Source organism: Ahaetulla prasina, chromosome 6, assembly GCF_028640845.1.
Source record: "Ahaetulla prasina isolate Xishuangbanna chromosome 6, ASM2864084v1, whole genome shotgun sequence".
Classification (NCBI taxonomy): domain Eukaryota; kingdom Metazoa; phylum Chordata; class Lepidosauria; order Squamata; family Colubridae; genus Ahaetulla; species Ahaetulla prasina.
Window position 1 is genome coordinate 93,876,851 of NC_080544.1, and position 21,565 is coordinate 93,898,415.

At 42.0% G+C, this 21,565-nt stretch overlaps 1 protein-coding gene across 2 annotated transcripts in view; it reads right to left on the reverse strand.

The window, feature by feature from the left end:
- Positions 1-3,330: 3,330 nt before the first annotated feature.
- The window catches only part of SLC7A14 (solute carrier family 7 member 14), a 73,839-nt gene continuing 55,604 nt past the window's right edge, over positions 3,331-21,565 (reverse strand). For both annotated transcript variants that reach the window (XM_058189175.1, XM_058189177.1), the window contains exons 5-8: positions 15,646-15,792; positions 12,638-12,846; positions 9,689-10,566; positions 3,331-4,025 (exon numbers count right to left, since the gene is read on the reverse strand). In XM_058189175.1, the coding sequence (XP_058045158.1) occupies positions 3,706-4,025; positions 9,689-10,566; positions 12,638-12,846; positions 15,646-15,792 (1,554 nt within the window). In that variant the 3' untranslated portion in view covers positions 3,331-3,705. The remainder of the gene's footprint in view (positions 4,026-9,688; positions 10,567-12,637; positions 12,847-15,645; positions 15,793-21,565) is intronic.

The following is a 21,565-nucleotide window of genomic DNA, read 5'->3' on the forward strand; positions in this document are numbered from 1 at the left end:
CATACATTGGATAAGAAGTCAAAATTTCCCAAATGACTATGAATTAACTCTGCTGATCTTAGAACTCAACAAAGGAAAAGCAATCCTAGATTTAATCTGCAGGGATGATGACCATGATCTTGTATAAGACTTAAGTGTTGTAGAGAAGGTAGCAAGCAGTGAACAAAATGCTGTTACATAAATCCTACATCCAACTGGGAAATTGCTTGCAGGGTTCAATGCAATTACATCTGACTACAAAAGGGAAGAACTAAAGCCAAGGATATTGGTGAATAAAAGATGGGAAGGAAGGATTAAGTGGGTCACATTACTCAATAATGCCTATAAATTATCGAAAGTCATAATAATTAAGGCTCAACTAGAATGTATTCCACAATATCAGGAAGGGTCAATCCAGTTCCAGAAGATCTCTAATAATTCCCAAGAGCCTGTAAAGCAGGGGTTTCAAACTCATGGCCCACAGGCCAGATGCGTCACGCTGACCACACCCACCCCGGTTTAGCAACGGGAAAAAAGTTGTGATACGTCCCATGACGACAACATGTCATTGCGAGTTTGACACCCCTACTGTAAAGTTAAGGAACATAGAAAAAATTAAGAAGGCAGGATAAAGGTAGCCCAAACAAAGAAAAAATAAAGAATAAAAGGAAAAAAGGAAATTGGAATATATTGTAATGCTTTTATATAACTCCATATTAAATCCATGTTAGGAACACTGTGGATAGTTCTGGTGGTCACATTGTAAAACGATATAATATATCTGGACAAATCTGACAGAAGGACAAGCTAAATGACTTGGATACCTGTCCTAAAGGAAAAGAAATTTGGGACCTTACCTTAGCAATAGCAATAGCACTTAGACTTATATATTGCTTCGCAGTGCTTTACAGCCCTCTCTAAGCAGTTTACAGAGACAGCATATTGCCCCCAACAATCTGGGTCCTCATTTTACTGACCTCAGAAGGTTGGAAGGCTGAGTCAACATTAAGCCTGGTGAGACTTGAATTACAGGTAGCCAGCAGTCAGCAGAAGTAGCCGGCAGTACTGCACCACCATGACCTTAGCATACAAACATGCATCTGAAGGTATCTTGCCTGAGCTACACAAAAGCTATGCATGAATGGAGACAAGTTTTCTCTTTCTCAAAACACTACAGGTCATCCAATGAAACTGATGGGAAAAAGCGTTTGAAGAGCAAAAGAAAGCACAATTCTTCATACAGCAACTCATTCACACGTTGAATTGATTGCCACAACTCATGGTGATGACTACTGATTTGGATAGTTTTTAAGGATAGTTGAATAAATGTATAGAGTTGGGGTCTTTAACCTTGGCAACTTTAAGACTCGTGGACTTCTACTCCCAGAAATCCTCAGCCAGCATTGCCAATTCTGGGAGTTGAAGTCCATAAGTCTTAAAGTTGCCAAGGTTGGAGATCCCCGGTATAGAGGACCAGTTTATTATGGGCATTTAGTCTTCACAAATTAATGCTACTTCCTTGTTAGGAACTAGATGCATCCAAATATGAATTTCAGAGAAGAATTTGTGGGAGGAGCTGTCTCTATCAGTTGCTTAAGCAACTCGGAGACACCAAGTTGGCCGGTGCGAGAAACAAAATGCTGCATTGATATAGTCCTGGTTCTGATCCATAAGCCTTATAATTTTAACAATAAAGTAAGGGGTTTTTTTTGTGCTTAAGAAATTATATGGTAGAAGAGCTTTAATGACATCTCCAATATTGTCCATGCAGGAAACTTTATTCTGTAAGGAAGTAATCAATTGTGATTTCCACTCCATAATCTAAACTAGTATAGGATAAAAAAAAGAACAGTACTGTGTAATTCTACTGAATTTCAGCGTTTTCTGTCATGCTACTGAATTTTTATTGTCGTTGTACAGAATCTGTACTGTTCTGATCTATATAACTTACATTAGAGAATATGGTTAACCAAATTTCGTCTAGTATCTAAAAAAAAAAGAGAGACCAAGCTTTTCAAACAAGCCAACCCAAAATCTAACCAAGATGCAAATCTAGTCCTATTCATGTAGTGCCATGTCATAATTAATCACTCTGGTATCTTCAAGGAATGGTCATAATAGTCAAGCTAGGCAAGTGTGCCAGTTCAATTGAAGCTCTGCTTGTTTTCATGGGCAATGTAATGCAAATGCAAACCAAGTAGAACTTTGGTGGCACCAATTCAGATGCCCTCCTGACTTTTATGGCCATACTCTTTAGACAGCCCTGATTCACTAGGAAACAAATTCAGACCAGTGGGGAATAGCCGAGGTGGCACAACCAACCAACCAACCAACCAACCAAACAAACAAACAAAGAAGTATGGAATCAAAATCTAAATGGGAAAAAGTTCAAATGTGCCAAAGTGCAAATAATATTTCAGTATATGAAAAGATGCACTTGTTCTACCCAACCACTGGATCTCTATTTTCTCCGTGTCCTTGGGAACATACTATAGTTCTCTCCTGAACATACCAACTTGATTTGTCAATCTTATCTTTAAATAAAGGGAAGTCTTCTCTATTTGCCAGATGACTTTGATAGCAAATGAGCATTTTCTACAGCAAGGGTCTGCAGCCCATATCCTGTGGCCATATTTCTCCCCTAGCCCTCTTTCCACTCCCCCGGAACGTAACTTTTCACAGAAAACAAACAAAAACCTGAATCGATGTAATTAAGATGCCATTAATTTCAACTTATCTATTACAGTTAAATTCCAGTGCCTCCAACCCTTCTCCTTAATTCAGCAAAGTTGTCGCTTGATCCCCTAGGATGCCATCACAGCATCACTGTTATGCCATCTGAAGTCCATAGAGTGGGGGGGGGGAGGAGGAGGAGGAAAAGAAAGGCGGTCCTTGAAGATAAAAAGAGACTGTTCTTGAGGAAAGCATTGGAAATATTAACCTTTTCTCTACTAATATGGAACCGGATTTAAGCTGCTGATAGTGTGTCGGATGCATTTTGTGGCGAAAGCTTAAGTCAGTGCAACAACAGGAGGCATTTCATGCATTGGGTTTCCTAGAAAGGCTTCACAAGCTCTTCTAGGTCGTGTAAAGCAGGGGTCTCCAACCTTGGTCCCTTTAAGACTTGTGGACTTCAACTCCCAAACTTCCTCAGCCAGCTTTGCTGGCTTAGGGACTCTGGGAGTTGAAGTCCACAAGTCTTAAAGGGACCAAGGTTGGAGACCCCTGGTGTAAAGGATCAGTTACTATCAACATCAAATGAAATAACATTAGGGCTGGGAGGGTGTGTATAGAGAAATCAGTTTGATTCCTTTAGTTGGACCTTTGATGCATTCAGGATGAACCCTTGACAGAACCATCCCGAGCAGCAGAGAGTGAGTGAAAGAAGTACTGGCAGAAGGATCCAAACCTTGATAAGAATGAAGGGTTTCAAATAAAAGCTAAAAGAAGTTGTGGCCTCGATTCACACAACACTGTGAACCGGATCATTTAAAGACCTAACAAATGCATTTGCACAATATGTTGAGCTTGCACGAAACTCGTGAAGCTTGCCACATTGCGGAAATGCTTGTTGAGTTAGGCCATAATGGTTCATATTATTAGTCGCCCCAAATGGGTGAATCCATTTGAATGCAGGGTTGAACAGTTGTTGTGTGAATGCAGCCCCTGAATTTCAGCTCAAGTGACCAAATAAAATAAAATGACATGGTTGTATTTCTAGCGCATCTACTCTGGTGAGTAGTCTAACTCATCGTTAGAGATCAACACATCTGAGTTCGCTTTGTGTTTGGCTTTGTTCTTTGATTTGCTACTTGTCCGACTGCTTTCCTTTCCTTCAGCCATCTGCTGATAAGAGAAACCTTTGTCATCAGCAGGATCCCAGTCCTGATATTTTTCATTCCCAGCGGAGTCAAATCCTTCTTCGATGGAGAACGGATCCACATCAACATCGTAACGCTGGTATGTGCTTTGGTGCAAAGCTTCCTCTCGAGCTGTGATTTCCAGTGTACTGTTCCATATGCCGTAGCCAAAATAAATCAGCAGCCCTAAGGAAAAGAGAAGAGAATTTGGCCCATCAGTGACTAGATTCATGTACCATGTCCGCCATGTTTTATTTTAACTGTGATCAGTTGACAAAGCCAGGAGCAAGACAAAAAGTATTATAGCAAAAGCACTTAGACTTATATACTGCATCACAGTGCTTTTATAGCCCTCTCTAAGCGATTTACAAGGACGCGGTAGCTCAGTGGCTAAGACACTGAGGTTGTTGATTGAAAGGTTGGCAGTTCAGCGGTTCGAATCCCTAGTGCCGCGTAACGAGGTGAGCGCCCGTTACTTGTCCCAGCTTCTGCCAACCAGCAGTTCGAAAGCACGTAAAAAAATGCAAGTAGAAAAATAGGGACCACCTTTGGTGGGAAGGTAACAGCGTTCCATGCACCTTTGGCGTTTAGTCATGCTGGCCACATGACCATGGAGACTTCTTCGGACAGTGCTGGCTCTTGGGCTTTGAAACGGAGATGAGCACCACCCCCTAGAGTCGGGAATGTCTAGCACATATGTGTGAGGGAACCTTTACCTTTAAGCGGTTTACAGAGTCAGCATATTGCCCTCCAACAATTAGGGTCTTCATTGTACCCACCTCGGAAGGATGGAAGGTTGAGTCAACCTTGAGGCCTGGTGAGATTTGAACTGCCAAATTTTAGGTAGCCAGCAGTCAGCAGAAATAGCCCGCAGTACTGCACTTTAACCACTATGCCACCATGGCTCGTATTTATTTATTTTCTTCTTTTTTTATCCACATTTATTAAAGAGGAAGTTGAACGACATTAGGATTAGACAAAGCTTTGGAAGGTTCTCACTTTGGCAATTTTTGAAGTGAAAAAACCCTTCCAAGCTGCTTCATGAAGTACAGGTAGTCCTTGACTTACAACAGTTCATTTAGTGACTATTCAAAGTTACCACGGCACTGAAAAAAGTGACTTCTGGCCATTTTTCACAGTTATGACCTTTGCAGCATCCTCACGATCATGTTGTGATCCAGACCCAAGCAGGTAGCAACAAACTCAGTTCGTGATAAAATAAACTTTATTCGAACAGCTGGGAATTACTCCATTCCCAGCCTCGTGCAACTCAAAGTAAAACAAGGGCCTCCCACACAAACACAGACCTGAGTCCAATTAGGCAAACTGCCAAAGGCCCTTCCTGATAAATGTCCAGAAGTCACAAAAACACAAAGCAGAGGACGCAGCTACAACGTTGTTTTCCGGCAAACTGAAACACCAGTGCTGGTCTTGTTTTAAGCCTTATGGGAGGGGCCAATCATCTCTTGGCCCTACTCCCAAGTTGTCCCCTCTGCCTGAGCTGCTCTTGCCTTCTGGCAGCTCTCCTCATGCATGCATTAGGAACAGGCTCCTCCTATTCCTCTGCCTCACTACTATCAGACTCTGGAGGCTCTGGAGTCCGCACCTCAGCCTCATCGCTGTCCGATTCCGTTGCCATCTCCGTAGGCTACTGATGGACCACAACAGATCATGTGATCAAAATTCAAGTGCTTAGCAGCTGACAGTTGTTGTGCCCCAAGGTCATGTGATCACCTTTTGCGACCTTCTGACAAGCAAAGTCAATGGGGAGGCCAAATTCACTTTAACAACCAGGTGACTAATTTATCAACTGTAGGGATTCCCTTAACAACCATGGCAAGAAAGGTTGTAAAACGGGGCAGAGCTTACTTAACAAATGTCTCAACAACAGAAATTTGGGGCTCAATTGTGGTCATAAGTCGAGGACTACCTGTGATGCAGGATTCTTCTCCTACTTCTAAAAGCAAGGCAAGGCAGCCGTATGTCTATGGAGATTCTCAATCGTCCAAGTAATAGTTGTCCCATAGGTGCTTTTCCAAAAGGCAACTCGACTTTCTTGTTTCCACCCCCCCTGAAAACATTGTGCTTCTCATCCAAGAAGTTTCTTCAGTTCTGATTGAATGGGGGGAATAGAAGGATTTATATTCTTTGCCCTCATCAGGTCATTAGCAGTCTAAAGCAGTGATGGTTAACCTTTTTGGTGTTGAGTGCCCAAAGTGCCTGTGTGCATGAATGCACATGTGTGCCCGAACCCCAAAATGCAATGCGAGTGCCCCCCATCCATGCATCCCACCCCCATGCATGTGCACACATCCCCCGCACATGCACCCCGCCCCCTGCATGCGCCCTGCCCCCCCCCCGGTCCCGTTTTGGCTTCCAGGTTGGTGCAGGAGGCTTTCCATTCCCGAAGTATCGTGAGGCTATGAGGTAACCCAATTTGCAGCAGTGAGGCACTTCTTATTGCCTCCGATACACAACACGCAGTTCAAGTTGCCTAAAGCGACCTCTCTCTATCTGTTGAAGTGTAAAATCTTTTTCCAAGCATTGGGGTTGGCTGGAGAGACATTGAGGCCACATGGGGATTTATCCCTACCCTCAAGGTCATCTGAATCAGGGTGCGAATGGGCATGGAACCATTCAGCAGTCCCAAGAATTTCCCACACCCATTTCCACTCTGATTCAGGTGACCCCAAGAACACAGATAAATCCCCAAGTGGCCTCCACATAGAGCTAACAACCGACCTTCTGAATACTAACAACCAAGATGACTGCAAAGAATATAAACCCTTCTATTCCCCACCATTCAAGTCTGAAATGAAGAAACTTCGTGGATAAGAAGTGAAATGTTTTCAAGGAGAAAAAGAAAAAAAGACAAGAAAATCTAGCTGCCTTTTGGGACAAGGCAGTCATATTGCTTCACTTGGCCTTGCATCTGAGGTCTCTCTGGGCAACCCCAATGCCTGGAAAAAGATTTTACACTTCAACAGATAGAGAGAGGTCGCTTTAGGCAACTTGAACTGCATGTTGTGTATCGGAGGAAACAAGAAGTGCCTCGCTGCTGCAAATTGAGTTACCTCATAGCCTGGCAGAGAACAAGGTCATCTCCTGAGTATGAAGTGCCTAGAGGAGGCAGCTCACAGAGGTCCACTGTATTCACTGCCATAAACTTGAATAGTTTACTTTATAATATTTATAACTCAAGTATGGAATATATATACTGCCCAAAAATTATAGAATTGGCTCAGTTCTGTTGTTCCTGCTTCTTCCACAATGAATTCTTTCTCCCCACCAAAATATGTATTATTTATTGCATTGTTCAGCTACAAAACAAGACACCCAGGCAGAAAAGGCAGAACAATGTTGAAGGAGGACACTCTATTTTTCCTTTTCTTTAAGCTTGTACCGTGTTTCCCCGAAAATAAGACCCTGTCTTATATTGTTTTGAACCCTGAAATAAGCGCTTGGCCTTATTGCCATGCACTCAAAAGCCCAGTTGGGCTTATTATCAGGGGATGTCTTATTTGGGGGGAAATGGTATGTTTTTCATAAGATGATGATCAAAACAAGCTACATGCATCACCTAATTAACTTTTTTAAAAAAATCAGAGAGGCTACTCATTCTCTCTAGAGCAGGGGTCTCCAACCTTGACAAGTTTAAGACTTGTGGACTTCAACTCCCAGAATTCCTCAGCCAGCTTTGCTGTCTGACAGCAAAGCTGGCTGAGGAATTCTGGGAATTGAAGTCCACAAGTCTTAAAGTTGCCAAGGTTGGAGACCCCTGCTCTAGATTATTCAAAAATTAGCCATAGAAAAGCAGAGAGTAAAAAAAGCCATTAGAAAAGAGCGATCTGCATATGCAGCGAAAATGTAAATAATGGATGTGACTCAACAGGAGGCCATTTTACTTAAGGCTCCAATAGTTCATCATGTAAATGTAGTCTTGAATAGTCCCAGATAATTTATTTTTCAATCCAGTGAAGTTATACGGAGGCATTTCATAATTCATTCATTAATGTCATTGTTTAACTAGGGCTTAATGAGCGGGGTTCAGACAATGTAGACTAAGTCATAAATTGTGTTTTATTACCTACATCTGGAATCACTGTATGCCTCAGGATGTTGAGTCAAAAGATTTTGGAAAAGCCAATTCAGAGATTTCCTTTCTCTATGCTAATGAAAAGAATAGGTTTCTCTCAGGCTCTGCAGATATGCAGAATGGACAGCAGCTCTCATTACAGACAGCTGACATGGTGTTTCTTCATGGCTTTATAAACTGTGCAAAGCCAGGGAGAATTGCCTGAACATTTTCACTGTCGGCTTTTTAGGGTTTTGAGACAAGGTGCTCCCAAATAGCAATACCAATAGCACTTAAGACTTTTATATATCGCCCACCCCTCCCCATGGTGCTTTATAGCACTCTCTGGGAGGTTTACAATGTCAGTATTTTGCCCCCAACAATCTGGGTCCTCGAAAGGATGGAAGGCTGAGTCAACCCTGAGCCAGCCAGGATCGAACTCCTGGCTGAGGGCAGTTAGTCTGCAATACTGCATTCTAACCACTGCGCCAGCACGGCTCCTAACACTGAAGGTACCATCTTCATCGCTCCAAACTTGATTGCAGAAAATACAACTTCAGCAACAGTTGTTAATACCCGGAATGCACTACCAGACTCTGTGGTCTTATCCCAAAACCCCCAAAACTTTAACCTTAGACTGGCTACTGTTGACCTCACCCCATTCCTAAGAGGTCTGTAAGGGGCGTGCAAAAGAGCACCAGCGTGCCTACCTTCCCTGTCTTAATGTTCCCTTTAATTGTATTCATTTTATGTATTTAATTCATGCTTCTACTTATATATATTATCTAATATGTACTCGACAAAATAAATAAATATATCAAATCAAATCAAATCAAGGAAAACCTTGATGGAGTTGGCTGAAATGGCAAAACTGACTACTCTGATTATAGAAAAGCACATAAGTACTTTTGTTTCCACATGGTTGATGTGAAAAAGAATGTAATTTTGACTTTGGGTTTTATAGATTAGATTGATAGATCTTAATAGAAATGACTTGCTCGTATTATTATGGAAAAACAAAAAGTTGTGATTTGATGCTATTGCCTTATTTTACTGCAACAGAGAGGGTCGGAAGTCAATGCTTCTTTTTTTTCCTTTTCTTTTCTTTTCCCTACCTTCCCTCACTTCTCTTTCTGCTTTTCCTTCCCTCCTCATTGCTCTTTTATTTACTTTTGTATTTTATAATACCTAATAACTTAATAAAAAACGTTTGATATATAAAGAAAAACCTTGAAGCAGATAGGAATTAAAGTTTCAGTCCAGCATTAATCAAAAAGAGGGCTGTGAAAATATTTACAGACCCCTCACATCCTGGACATAAATTGTTTCAACTCTTACCCTCAAAACGACGCTATAGAGCACTGCACACCAGAACAACTAGACACAAGAACAGTTTTTTCCCAAATGCCATCACTCTGCTAAACAAATAATTCCCTCAACACTGTCAAACTATTTACTAAGTCTGCACTACTATTAATCTTCTCATCGTTCCCATCACCCATCTCCTTCCACTTATGACTGTAACTTTGTTGCTTGTATCCTTACGATTTATATTGATATTAATTGTTTCCTGATTGCTTATTTGTAGCCTATGACTATCATTAAGTGTTGTAAGTGTTGTACCTTGATGAAAGTATCTTTTCTTTTATGTACACTGAGAGCATATGCACCAAGACAAATTCCTTGTGTGTCCAATGACACTTGGCCAATAAAAATTCTATTCTATTCTAGGAAAGGCTGCTTTGATTACTCCCTTTTCAAATTCAGGACATACCCACAAAACACCAGACCGCAAACCGTATCCAAGTGATCTTTGAAAGTTTCAGCATGAGATAGATGTTCACGAGCATAGCAAACGCAGGAACGAAAGGTAGGCAGGGGGCCATGTAAGGCAGCTTTTTGGGGTTTTCTGGCTGTTGAAGAATAACAAAAACCAACATAACGATCAGTAGAACCATGAGGACCACCAGAAGAATGGCCCACCAGCTTTGGTCATAAAGATAGTCCACTCCAAAGATAATGAAAGAGCAGAAGACAAACATAAGGACAAACAGCAAGAGTACACAGGTGGTAACAGTCTGGCCTGTAGCTGCTGTCGGCCTGTCCATTTTCCCTGGCAATCCAAGGTGGATTCTCATCGTGTAATATCGTGGCCCTATCAATTTCTTCAACTTGATGAGATAGATGTTTTCAGACTCGTCTGCTTCTATCCCTGAGGTCATGTCAACTGTGCCATAGTTGGGATGGTTGATGTTGTAGGTGGACTTGTCTGATTTTCCAATTAGCATCTCATTGTCCCCCAAGGAAGGGAGGTTCTTTGCACCGCAGGTGTTGGTGGGAGGTCCCGCAAAATCTTCCCCTTCGCTAACCGGGGAGCAAACTTCTTTTTCACAGTCAGCTAAAATCCCTTCTTTCTTTTTTGTGTGCTCTTCAGAAAGGAATTTGACGAAGCCATCGATATCGCTCTCCGGTTGGTACCGCAGAAGCAGGACACACACGGAGACCAACGTGTAGGCCAGCAGAGTACCAATGGACATCATCTCTATCAGGTCCCTCAGGCTCACTAGCAAGGAGAGGAGTGCTGCTAGAAATCCCGAGACAATGCACGCTACTACGGGAGTCTCAGTATAAGAGCTTACATGGCCCAAGAATCTAGGGAGGAAAAAAGGAAAATTACTTATCATCAACTCCCTTTAATATTAAGGAGAGGCAATGCAAAGAGAGTTGGGTGGATAGGATTTCATGATCTGCTGTCCTTCAGGTGCGTTTAGATAGACCAGGGTGTCAAACTCAAGGCCCACAGGCCAAATCCAGCCAGTGGGGTGTTCAGCTATGGCCCCTGGAAACAGTGAAGGACCGGCCCACAGTACCTCTGCCAGAAAAAACAGAGTTCATGTGGGCCTCGTGTGGCCCTCTCGGGTTCCATTTTCCCTGGCAGAGGGCTGCAGGATGTCGAGCTGGCCGTGCCCACCCCGGCACATCCACCCCAGCCATGTCCACTTGCCGCCCACCCCTCCCCGAGGTCAAACACCACCCTGATGCAGCCCCCAATGAAATTTTAAGTTTGACACCCTTGAGATAAACTATAAAATTCCATCAGAATAGATCAAAGCTATACTGACTTGGAATTCTGCAAGATGGAGGGCAACATGCTGCAGAAAGAGAGTGCACCATGTTACACATCAGGAGGAAAGTCTGAAAGCTTTCTTAAAACTTTCAATGAAAAATAGGGCATAAAGTCAATCCCATCTTCAAGATCCCTTGTGCAGCTTGCTTTATTTATTCTATTTGCTTATGGGGCAAGGAAAGTATCTGTAAGGAAAAATGTTGGAAAAAAGAACTCAAATCCTCCAAGATACATACAGACCTACGTTAACATTTAGAGGAATGAGACAGTGGGGAAATAGAGAACGATGCCCAGCTATTCCTTCTAAACTTCCTCGTCATTTCTCTTTCTTAGATTACAGAATTGAGCTTTGCAGGTAGCGTGCTTTGCATTGCTAATTTAGCTTTCTGCCCTCTGAAAGACCCTAGCGATATTGAAATGAGTCAAAGCCCAGTACAGTTGGCTTCTCCACATGAAGTGGCTTGCTCTGCATGTCACACACACACTCTTGGCATAGCAATATTCATAATTTGGATTCGATGCATGTTCCTCCTCACTGAACCTTTCAACTCTAAAACAAGCTTCTCATATTATTTAGATTTTAGATATAGGCCAAATATGTTAAAATTCAGTTATATGCTCATTGAACCAGTGTCTGTGGAATATTTACATGGCAACAGACAATGGGACATTGTCCATGAATTCATTCATGATTGATGAATTATGGATAAGAATTGTACTCATATGCATTCATGTGCCCCTCTTCTCTTCTTATGACTTCTTCAGTGAGCAGATCCCAGTAGAAACTAGAATTGCCATTACATTTGAGCCAAAGAACTTAAGGGAAGATCCTTATTATCTCGATTATTTAACTAAGTTTTGTGAGCTGCCAGAGTCACTGTTAGTGAGTGGGTGGCCATACAGTATACATTTTCTAAATAGATAAATAAAATTAGAATTTTCTGGTTTGAACTTAATGGGAAATTTGAATTAGACACAAACCACAACCTTCTCTCCATTGAAGCTGACAGATGATGAGAAGGATATGGGAAGGCCATGGGGTCATCACATTCACCCCATTGTCTGAAAATAGTTCATACATGTTTCTGCATAAATGCTTTGAGATGTTATCTCAGCATTGAAGAACCTCAACCTTCTTCTCAGGATTTAAACTATTTTAGGCATTCATTTTAGGGACACAATGGCTCAGGGGCTAAGATGCTGAGCTTGTCGATCGAAAAGTCGGCAATTCAGTGGTTCGAATCCCTAGTGCGATGTAATGGGGTGAGCTCCCGTTACTTGTCCCAGCTGGTGCCAACCTAGCAGTTCGAAAGCACGTAAAAAATGCAAGTAGAAAAATAGGGACCACCTTTGGTGGGAAGGTAACAGCGTTCTGTGCACCTTTGCCGTTTAGTCATGCCAACCATATAATCAGGGAGATGTCTTTGGAAAGCACTGGCTCTTTGGCTTTGAAACGGAGATGAGCACCGCCCACTAGAGTCGGGAACGACTAGCACATACTGTATGCGCGAGGGGAACCTTTACTTTTACCTTTTAGGCATTCATATTTGTCTGCATAGTGGTTATCAGTGTGGTGTAGATATGTTGATTGCTTACCTAAAGAGAAGTCCATCACCAGCCATAGCATAAATTACTCGAGGCATTGGGAAGAGGGAGCCCAGCAAGCTCACGGTGAGCCCAGCAACAGATCCAATAGCAACTATGAACTTGGCCGTGTAAAATCCATGAGCTGCAAACATCTCCATCAGGGGTGATTCCGTATCAATGTCAGTGTATGGCACCATCAGTGTTAAGACAATGCTCACCTGTTGTAAAAAAAAATAGGAATGCATATGTATAGTTAGAGAGAGGGACATGGATGAAAACAAATTTGAGGTTCCACTAATACTGAACTTCAGTATATTGTTTCAAAATACTAACATCTAATATACAGTAGTTTTGATGGTGTTTGACTTTTTTTGGTCAAAACTGTTTGAGAACAGCAAGAAATTGATTTTCCTGAGGGCTTTTCAGTTGGATAGTTTTTCCTTTGTTTATATATTTGTCTTTGAGCTATGCTTGATCTTTTTTTTGTTTCTTGGATATTTTTTTTTTGCATCGTTGTTATCTTTTTAAAATTGTGAGCCATCCAGAAATATTAGGAATGAGATGGCCCTCTAAACCAGGGGTCTCCAATCTTGGCAACTTTAAGACTTGTGGACTTCAACTCCCAGAATTCTGGGAGTTGAAGTCAGTGGTGGGATTCAAGTAATTTAACAACCGGTTCTCTGCCCTAATGATTTCTTCCAACAATCAGTTTGCCAAACTGCTCAGAAAATTAACAACTGGTTCTCCCGAAGTGGTGCGAACTGGCTGAATCCCACCACTAGTTGAAGTCCACAAGTCTTAAAGTTGCCAAGCTTGGAGACCCCTGCTCTAAACTGAATAAATAAATAAAAAATAAGGAAATAGTGAAACTAATTAAACATGCCTTTAGTACTAGTTCCTTTTTTTAAAAAAACAAACCCCCCAGAACTTTTAGTTTTACAAATTTAAAAAGGAGAGAATTCCATACCCCAAAAAAGTTTAAACCTACAAGAAATGTTAGCTGCCCTTATAATTTATTGGTGACTAAATTCTGGCTTCATTGACTAAAAGGAGTCATGTCTTGCCATTGGCTCAGCTACTGAGAAGTTGTGGAATGTTTATGAATATTCCAATAGTTCAGATTTTAAAAAAAACAACCATCAGTATGCAGAGCCAAAGGATAAATGGATAGAAAGCATTTTACAACAACAGTTAACTGTAAGTATATGAAAGATGTGCATGGGAGGATTATTTAAATAGGGACAATATGTAATCCAAGCAGTATGTGCCTTCTGTATGAATAATATGTGTGTGTGTGTGTGTAAAATGGAATGTGAATGTAGAATACTCAAAGACAAAATTAGAAATAGCAAACTTATCTTGTTCTTTGTTAGCAAGGCTGGACTAAGATCTTTCGCTGCCTAGATAGCACAAGAAATTTCTCCCTTCCTACCATCTTTCAGGTTATTTTATTTTCTCAGACAGAAAGCGTTTACAAATGTCTTTCTCTCCTGTCTGCCTCTCAAACTGCAAGAATAATAAACTAAATTTCCCATTCAATTATCAGTTAAAGTTCCTTTGTCTTTTCATAAAAAGTCAAAACTAGCTGTTCCGCACTGAATTTGAATACTAAGGCAGTGATGGCTAACTTTTTTTCCTTGAGTGCTGAAGGCACACACGTGCTAGCGTGCGAGCATCCACACCCATAATGCGATGCCCCCCCATGCCCCAGCCCCCTGCACATCTGTGCGTGACCCCCCGGGCCCCATTTTGGGCCTAGCAGGCCTCCCTGAAGCCTCCAGAGGCCCATTTCTGGATTTCCAGTAGGCCTGTTTTTCGCTCTCCCCAGGCTCCCGAGGCTTTCCTGGAGCCTCCGGGATGGCGAAAACGACCTCCCCTAGCCCTCCGGAGGCCCTTCGTAGGCTGGAAACAACCCATTTCCGGACTTCTGGGAGACCTCAGCTGGCCAGCATGTGCAGATGCACAATGGAGCTGACCTAGGACAACGGTTTGCGTGCCTGCAGAGATGGCTCCGCAGGCATACCTGTGGCATGCGTGCCATAGGTTCGCCATCATGGCTCTAAGGTATTATCCCCATATTCGTAGAGCAGAATTCCTTTTCCAAACTCTCAACATCTTTTTATTATTATTATTATTATTTTATTATTATTTATTGAATTTTTATACCGCCCTTCTCCCGAAGGACTCAGGGCGGTGTACAGCCGGAGATAAAATACAAAATATGTACAATTAAAACAAATTAAAACATATCAAAATTACAAAAACGGCTAATAATTAAAATTAAATTTAAAATATTTAAGAATATTAATAAAACCCCAATTTAAAATCAAACTATTATGCCAGTCCCGCTTGAATAAATAAGTATGTTTTTAGCTCACGACGGAAGGTCCGAAGATCAGGCACTTGACGTAGGCCAGGGGGGAGTTCATTCCAGAGCGTCGATGCTCCCACAGAGAAGGCCCTACTCCTGGGGGCCGCCAGCCGACACTGTTTGGCGGACGGCACCCTGAGGAGACCCTCTCTATGAGAGCGTACGGGTCGGTGGGAGGCATAGGGTAGCAGCAGGCGGTCTCGTAAGTACCCGGGTCCTAAGCCATGGACTTTTTTGTAATGTGGTGATCAAAATTGGATGCAGTATTCCAAGCGTGGTCTTACGTGATTTTGATTCTATGCCTCTGTTTATACACCAAGGATTGTATTAGCTTTTTTTGGCAGTGGCTGCACGCTGCTGACTCATGTTTAAGTGGTCATCCACTACTTTAAGACAAGCCAATCATTCTGATTTCTTTTCCCTTGGTGATATAAATTATTGTGATGCTAGTTGGGAATTGTGGGAGCTGTAATCCAGTTTGTCCTGGTTACTTGGTTGGGAAAATTAACTTCATAGTGCAGTGCTTAACTGACAAATATTTGAAAGAGTTTTTTTGTGTGTGGAAACAGCCCTCACATGCACCTTTTCTCTCCTGCAAAGCAAACAAATTTCATTGAGAAATTTCACTCCGAAATCCGTTACTTACAGATACATATGCCACCAGGCATGTGACCAAGGAAGCAGTGATGGCATATGGGATAGATGTATTGGGACTCTTGGCTTCTTCTCCTGTAGTAGCAATGATGTCGAAACCAATGAAGGCGTAAAAACAAGTGGCTGCCCCTTGTAGTACCTGCAAGATATTTTTATAATGTTGCTCATTAATGCTATGCAATGAGGATTGAAGTTTGTTGTGTCTTTACTTAAAAGTTTTCTTTGGGGTCCTTGATGCTCTCTGATCTTTGTTGTTTTCTTGCAGGCGTTTCATTACCAAACTAGGTAACAACATCAGCGCCATTAGTGCTAACCAAGTTCAGAGAGCACAAAGGACCCCACAGTTCAACCCTGAGCTAAAAATATTCCCTTCTACCTGTAAAAGTTTCCTTCCTGCGCTCTCTGCGACTCAATGTAGCTCCCTTGTTGTATTCTTTCATAAATTTCCCTGGGTTGAATAGAATGGCTTCACTTATTGCTTTTCTCTCAATCCCTTTCCCATTTTTAAAAAAATAATGGAATAATTGAACTAGATGAAACCATAGGCAAATCAAATGTAAATCTTGCAAACTAGGAATTTTTAAAGTTAAGAACATACTGTACTTCAGTAACCTCCCCCAGTTTGCCAGCAGAAGTGCAGTTCTATAGCAAAGAAAATGAATTTGGACCAGGCTACTGTCTATTTAAAGTTTCAAAGTTAAGGGTGCATATTTTTAAGCAACAGCAGCAGAAATTAAGACTCGGTCCCATAGTAAACTTAAAGATAAGTCTAAAAATCATACCAGGAAGACTGCAACGTTAGAATGAGGATTTTCACTGGGAAAGAATATAATAGAAAGCATTAAAGTGTGTTTACATAGGCTATCCATTCAGTTTGCTTTTTGATTAAAAAAAAGTCATGGGATTCAACTTGAAGTATAGGTAGTTTTATTCAGTAATCACAATTGAGACTGGCAACTTGATCGCTAAGTGGGGTGGTTGTTAACTGGAAAATCATGTAATCTCAACTATGCTTACAACTATATTTTAGCTCCCCCCCTCCACCTTTTGGAACACTTACCTCAGTGTTTGTTTAATTACTAAGAGAATTGTAATTTAGATACATCAGTGAGGAAGAGATAACAAGAGAGTAAACCAGGGGTTTATAGGGTTTGAATGTATTTTAAAACTTGGGCCAAATTTAAATAAGTTTTTAAATTATTGTTTTTAGTTTCATTGTATGTGTCTTGATTGTTGTTTTATTTGGCTGTTAACCGCCCTGAGTCCTTCGGGAGAAGGGCGGTATACAAATTAAATTATTATTATTATTATTATTATTAGGGGTGGGATTCAGCCGGTTATTATTATTATTATTATTTATTTGATTTTTATACCGCCCTTCTCCCGAAGGACTCAGGGAGGCAACAATAAAATACAGACACTACAGTATACAATTTAAAATGCAAGTTAAAAACTTATAATTAGCCTAAAACTTTAAAAATTTATAAAAACCAAAACCCCATTTAAAATTAGTAAAAAATTTAAAATCGATAAAATTTATGTAATTTAAAATTTAAAATTTAAAATTTAAGCCAGCCCCGCGCGAATGAAAAGATGTGTCTTCAGTTCGCGGCGGAAGGTCCGAAGGTCAGGTATTTGGTGTAAGCCCGGGGGAAGTTCGTTCCAAAGTGTGGGAGCCCCCACAGAGAAGGACCTTCCCCTGGGGGCCGCCAGCCGACATTGCTTGGCGGACGGCACCCTGAGAAATCCCTCTCTATAGACCGATTCGGGCGAACTGGATGTTAATTTTAATATGGTTCGGCGAACTGGTTGTTCCAAGGACTTTCTGTCCCCACCCCTCCTGCCCCTCCCCTCCCAGGAGTCTCCATGCGGCCCATTTTGGATGCCAGGTAAGTGCAGGGTGTGCGTGGAGGCTCTGGGAGGGCAAAAAACAGGCCTACCGGAAGTCTGGAAATGGGTCTGTTTCCAGCCTCCGGAGAGACTCCAGAGCCCAGGAGACGCCATTTTTGCCCTCCTGGAGGCTCTAGGAAAGCCTCTGGAGCCTGGAGAAGGCGAAAAACAGGTCTACCGGAAGTACCGGAAGTCCGGAAATGGTCCCATTTCTGGCCTCCGGAGGACGCGCGAAGCGAACCGGTTGTTACAACTGGTGAATCCCATCACTGGAGTAACTCCAAGTATGGTAGACAAACAGCTGTGCTACTGCATTGGTCTCAATGTGTATTCCCCATTGTGTGTCTGCTTACTCTTTTGTAATCCTTTTCTCTCCAACCTTCCCAATCTGTGAGGTGGCGGGACAGAACAAAAAAAAAAAAGAGATCAGGCACAGGACAACACATACTGACTGTAATGGCAAACATGTGACTGAGGGGGAAAGATGCTGCAAAGGTCACAAATGCATCCCTTCATTGCAAAGCCATTTTTTCAGCACCATCATAACTTTGAATGGTTGCTGCATGAAGCAATAAGTAAACAAAGTTTACCCGTAAGCATCAATCTAGCAGCATTAGGCAGAATCGAAAGCATGCAGAGCCTCACTTCTTTCCTCTTACTCTCAAGCAGCCAAATCAAATCTGTTAGTATCTCACTCACTTTAAAGCAGTGCTTCTCAAATAGCGGGGCGCCCCCCCCAGGGGGGGCGCGAGGCTCCGTAAAGGGGGGCGCGTTTGACCTCGGCAAACACTGTCATAACAAGCTAAGCCCCGTGTTTATGTCTCTGTATCCAATCAGAGAACAACGGGAGCATCTGATTGGCTGTCCAAAACCCTTGTGACACGAGCCTGTCGGAGCCATCTTTAGTGTGGGACGTCCGTCCACACTTACTTTGTTGCCCGACGGATGTGCCCCCAATTCGCGGGGGGCGCGAAAAATGTTTTCTTCTTCCTAGGGGGGCATGACAGAAAATAATTGAGAAGCACTGCTTTAAAGGGACGCATTTTGTTCATTCTCTGGCTATAAAGTGACAGCAGAAAAAGCAAAGCGGACTTACGACCACAATTGAGTCCAAAATTTATGTTGCTAAGTGAGACATTTGTTAAATAAGTTTTGCCCCGTTTTGCAACCTTTCGTGCCACAGTTGTTAAGTGAATCACTTGCAGTCGTTAAATCAGTAACAGAGTTGTTATGTGAATCTGGCTTTTCCATGGACTTCGCTTGTCAGAAGGTCGCAAAAGGTGATCACCTGTTCCCAGGACCCTGCAACCGTCATAAATATGAGTCAGTTGCCAAGTGTCTGAATTTTGATCACGTGATCAAAGTGGGGAGATGCTCTAATGGTTGTAAGAGTGAAAAATGGTCATTGGTCACTTTTTTCCAGTGCCATTTCGAAAGGTCACTGAATGAACTCTTGTAAGTCAAGGACTACCTGTAACCTTCTCTCCCTCCAAAGCTCTGTTCCCAAAGGCATAAAAATGGGCTCTAGGAGAAAATCCATGCCTGTCCACTTTTAGCCCCAACATGAACAGTATCTAATTCATCTGAAACAGAGGTTAAATGTGGCAAATCCAAACTGGGCAACTGCACCTGTTGTCCTCTATGCCAGCCAAAAATGGCCAGAAATGAACACATTTCTATGCTGGTAGATGCTACATCTCTCCCTAGCCTAAGTTTTGGTTTGCAAAAGTTGCCACAGCATTGTAACTTTAACTCTGCCAACAACCCGTGGACCAACTGGAGATAATATTTATTCTCCCTTCCCTACATCACATAGGGCAAGGCAAATTATCTCCCAAAGTGTGGGAGATAATTTCACTCTTACATAGAGTGAATCATTGGACAAAGTGAAAAACAAAATTAAAAAAAAAAGATTAATCCCCCCCCTTTTCTTCATTCTATCATGAATGTCAAGCTGGTTGGAGAATCCCTTTGGAAATTAATAGGAAGATATGGGAGGGAATTAAAAAAGAAAGAAAGAAAGAAAGAAAATTTGACCCATTTTCTATGCATAAACCAGGGTGATTTTATAATAAGAGAAGTCCTGGGTATGTTTTTATTAGATAGCCGTTCCTAACAAGCCTGATTTTTGCTTGTATCCCTGTTGGTCTCAATGAGCAACTCATCTGCCTTTTGGTGCTATGGAGTGAATCATGCATTGCTTAATTAGTTTGTTAAGTCCCCATCTCTTTGGAGAGCAAGATAATTATGTTTATGAATTGCTAATATCACCCTCCTGAGTAATTCCCTTTGGAGCACTTTCCAGTTTGACAGTTTAGGAAAGAAGTGTTGTCTTTTGGGTTTACCTGAATGAAATTCAGGCAGGAGCATCACGGGAGGGTTAATTTGAAAATGAGCAGTAAAAGAGAAGCATGTTTCTGTACATGACAGAAAGGAAAGGAAAACATTGAGAAGTGTTGAGGAGCTGAGGTGTGTTTGTGTGTGTGTGAGAGAGAAAGAGAGACTCAGGGAATTCCAGACCGGAAAGAGTTAATCCAATCTAAACTTTCCAATCTAGATAAAGGAGGGAGATCAGCCTAACCTTGAAAATTCAAATTCTGAGCAACTAATTTGAAGCAGAAAAATCATTCTCTCTCATATGTGAGCTCTTAAAACTGGTCTAACGTCCATTTTGCCTCAGGCCTTTTGCTTTGCATCACAGGGAGAGACACCTCCTCTGGAGAAAAGTTGGAGAATTAGAAGGAAATAATCTAGGAAAACGTGGAACTACCGTGTTTTCCTGAAAATAAGACCCTGTCTTATATTTTTTTTGAACCCTGAAAATAAGCGCTTGGCTTTATTGCCATGCGCTCAAAAGCCCGATTGGGCTTATTATCAGAGGATGTCTTATTTTGGGGGAAACTGGGTAGATGTAAATTAGGATCTTTGAATTTATATATGAGTGACCTAGTGTCACTTGTTATGACATCAATTCTATTTCGTTTCTCTCTATTAGAGAGAATGCGGCTGCGCGGGTGATAGAGGGAGCCCCTCGTGGCTCCCATGTGACACCTCTCCTGCGCAGACTGCACTGGCTGCCTGTGGCCTTCCGGGTGCGCTTCAAGGTTTTGGTAACGATCTTCAAAGTGCTCCATGGCATAGGGCCGGGCTATTTACGGGACCGTCTGCTGCTACCGAATACCTCTCACCGACCTGTGCGCTCTCACAGAGAGGGACTCCTCAGGGTGCCGTCGGCCAGGCAGTGCCGTCTGGCGACATCCAGGGGAAGGGCCTTCTCTGTGGGGGCTCCCACCCTCTGGAACGAGCTTCCCCCAGGACTTCGTCAACTTCCTGACCTCCGAACCTTTCGCCGCGAGCTTAAAACTCATTTATTCATCTGCGCAGGACTGGACTAGTTTTTAAATTTAACTTGGTTTTAATGGGTTTTATCATGTATATTGTCAATTCTAATTATTTGGCCATTTGGAATAAGTTTTTTAACTGATGTTTTATTTTGTATTTATGTGTACTTTTTTATCTGCCTGTGAACCGCCCTGAGTCCCTAGGGAGATAGGGCGGTATAAAAATACGAAAAATAAATAAATAAATAAATAAATATTATGTGTGGTTGTTCTTGAAATATTAACTACCATATTTTTCGGAGTATGCACCTTTTTCCCCCTAAAAGGAGGGTGAAAATCTGGGTGCGTCTTATACTCTGAATGTAGCCCCGCCCAGCTTCTCAAACGGAGGTTTCAGAGGCTGAAAAAAGCATCAAAAACGAAGCTTCGGAAAAGAAGCCCCCAAACAGAGTTTCAGAGGCTTTTTTTTCTGAAGCTGTTTCAGAGGCTTTCAGAGGCAGAAAAATGTTTTTCCTGAAACGAAGTTTCAGAAGTTTCAGAGGCAGGAAAAAAAAGCCAAAAAAATCAAGGCACAGAGCTCACAACCAAGGAACCTGTTGCTAAAATTCACCTCTGGGAACAGCTGATTGGGGGTGTTCCAGGAGGCCAATCCACCTGCCCATCAGCTTTTTTCTTATTTTC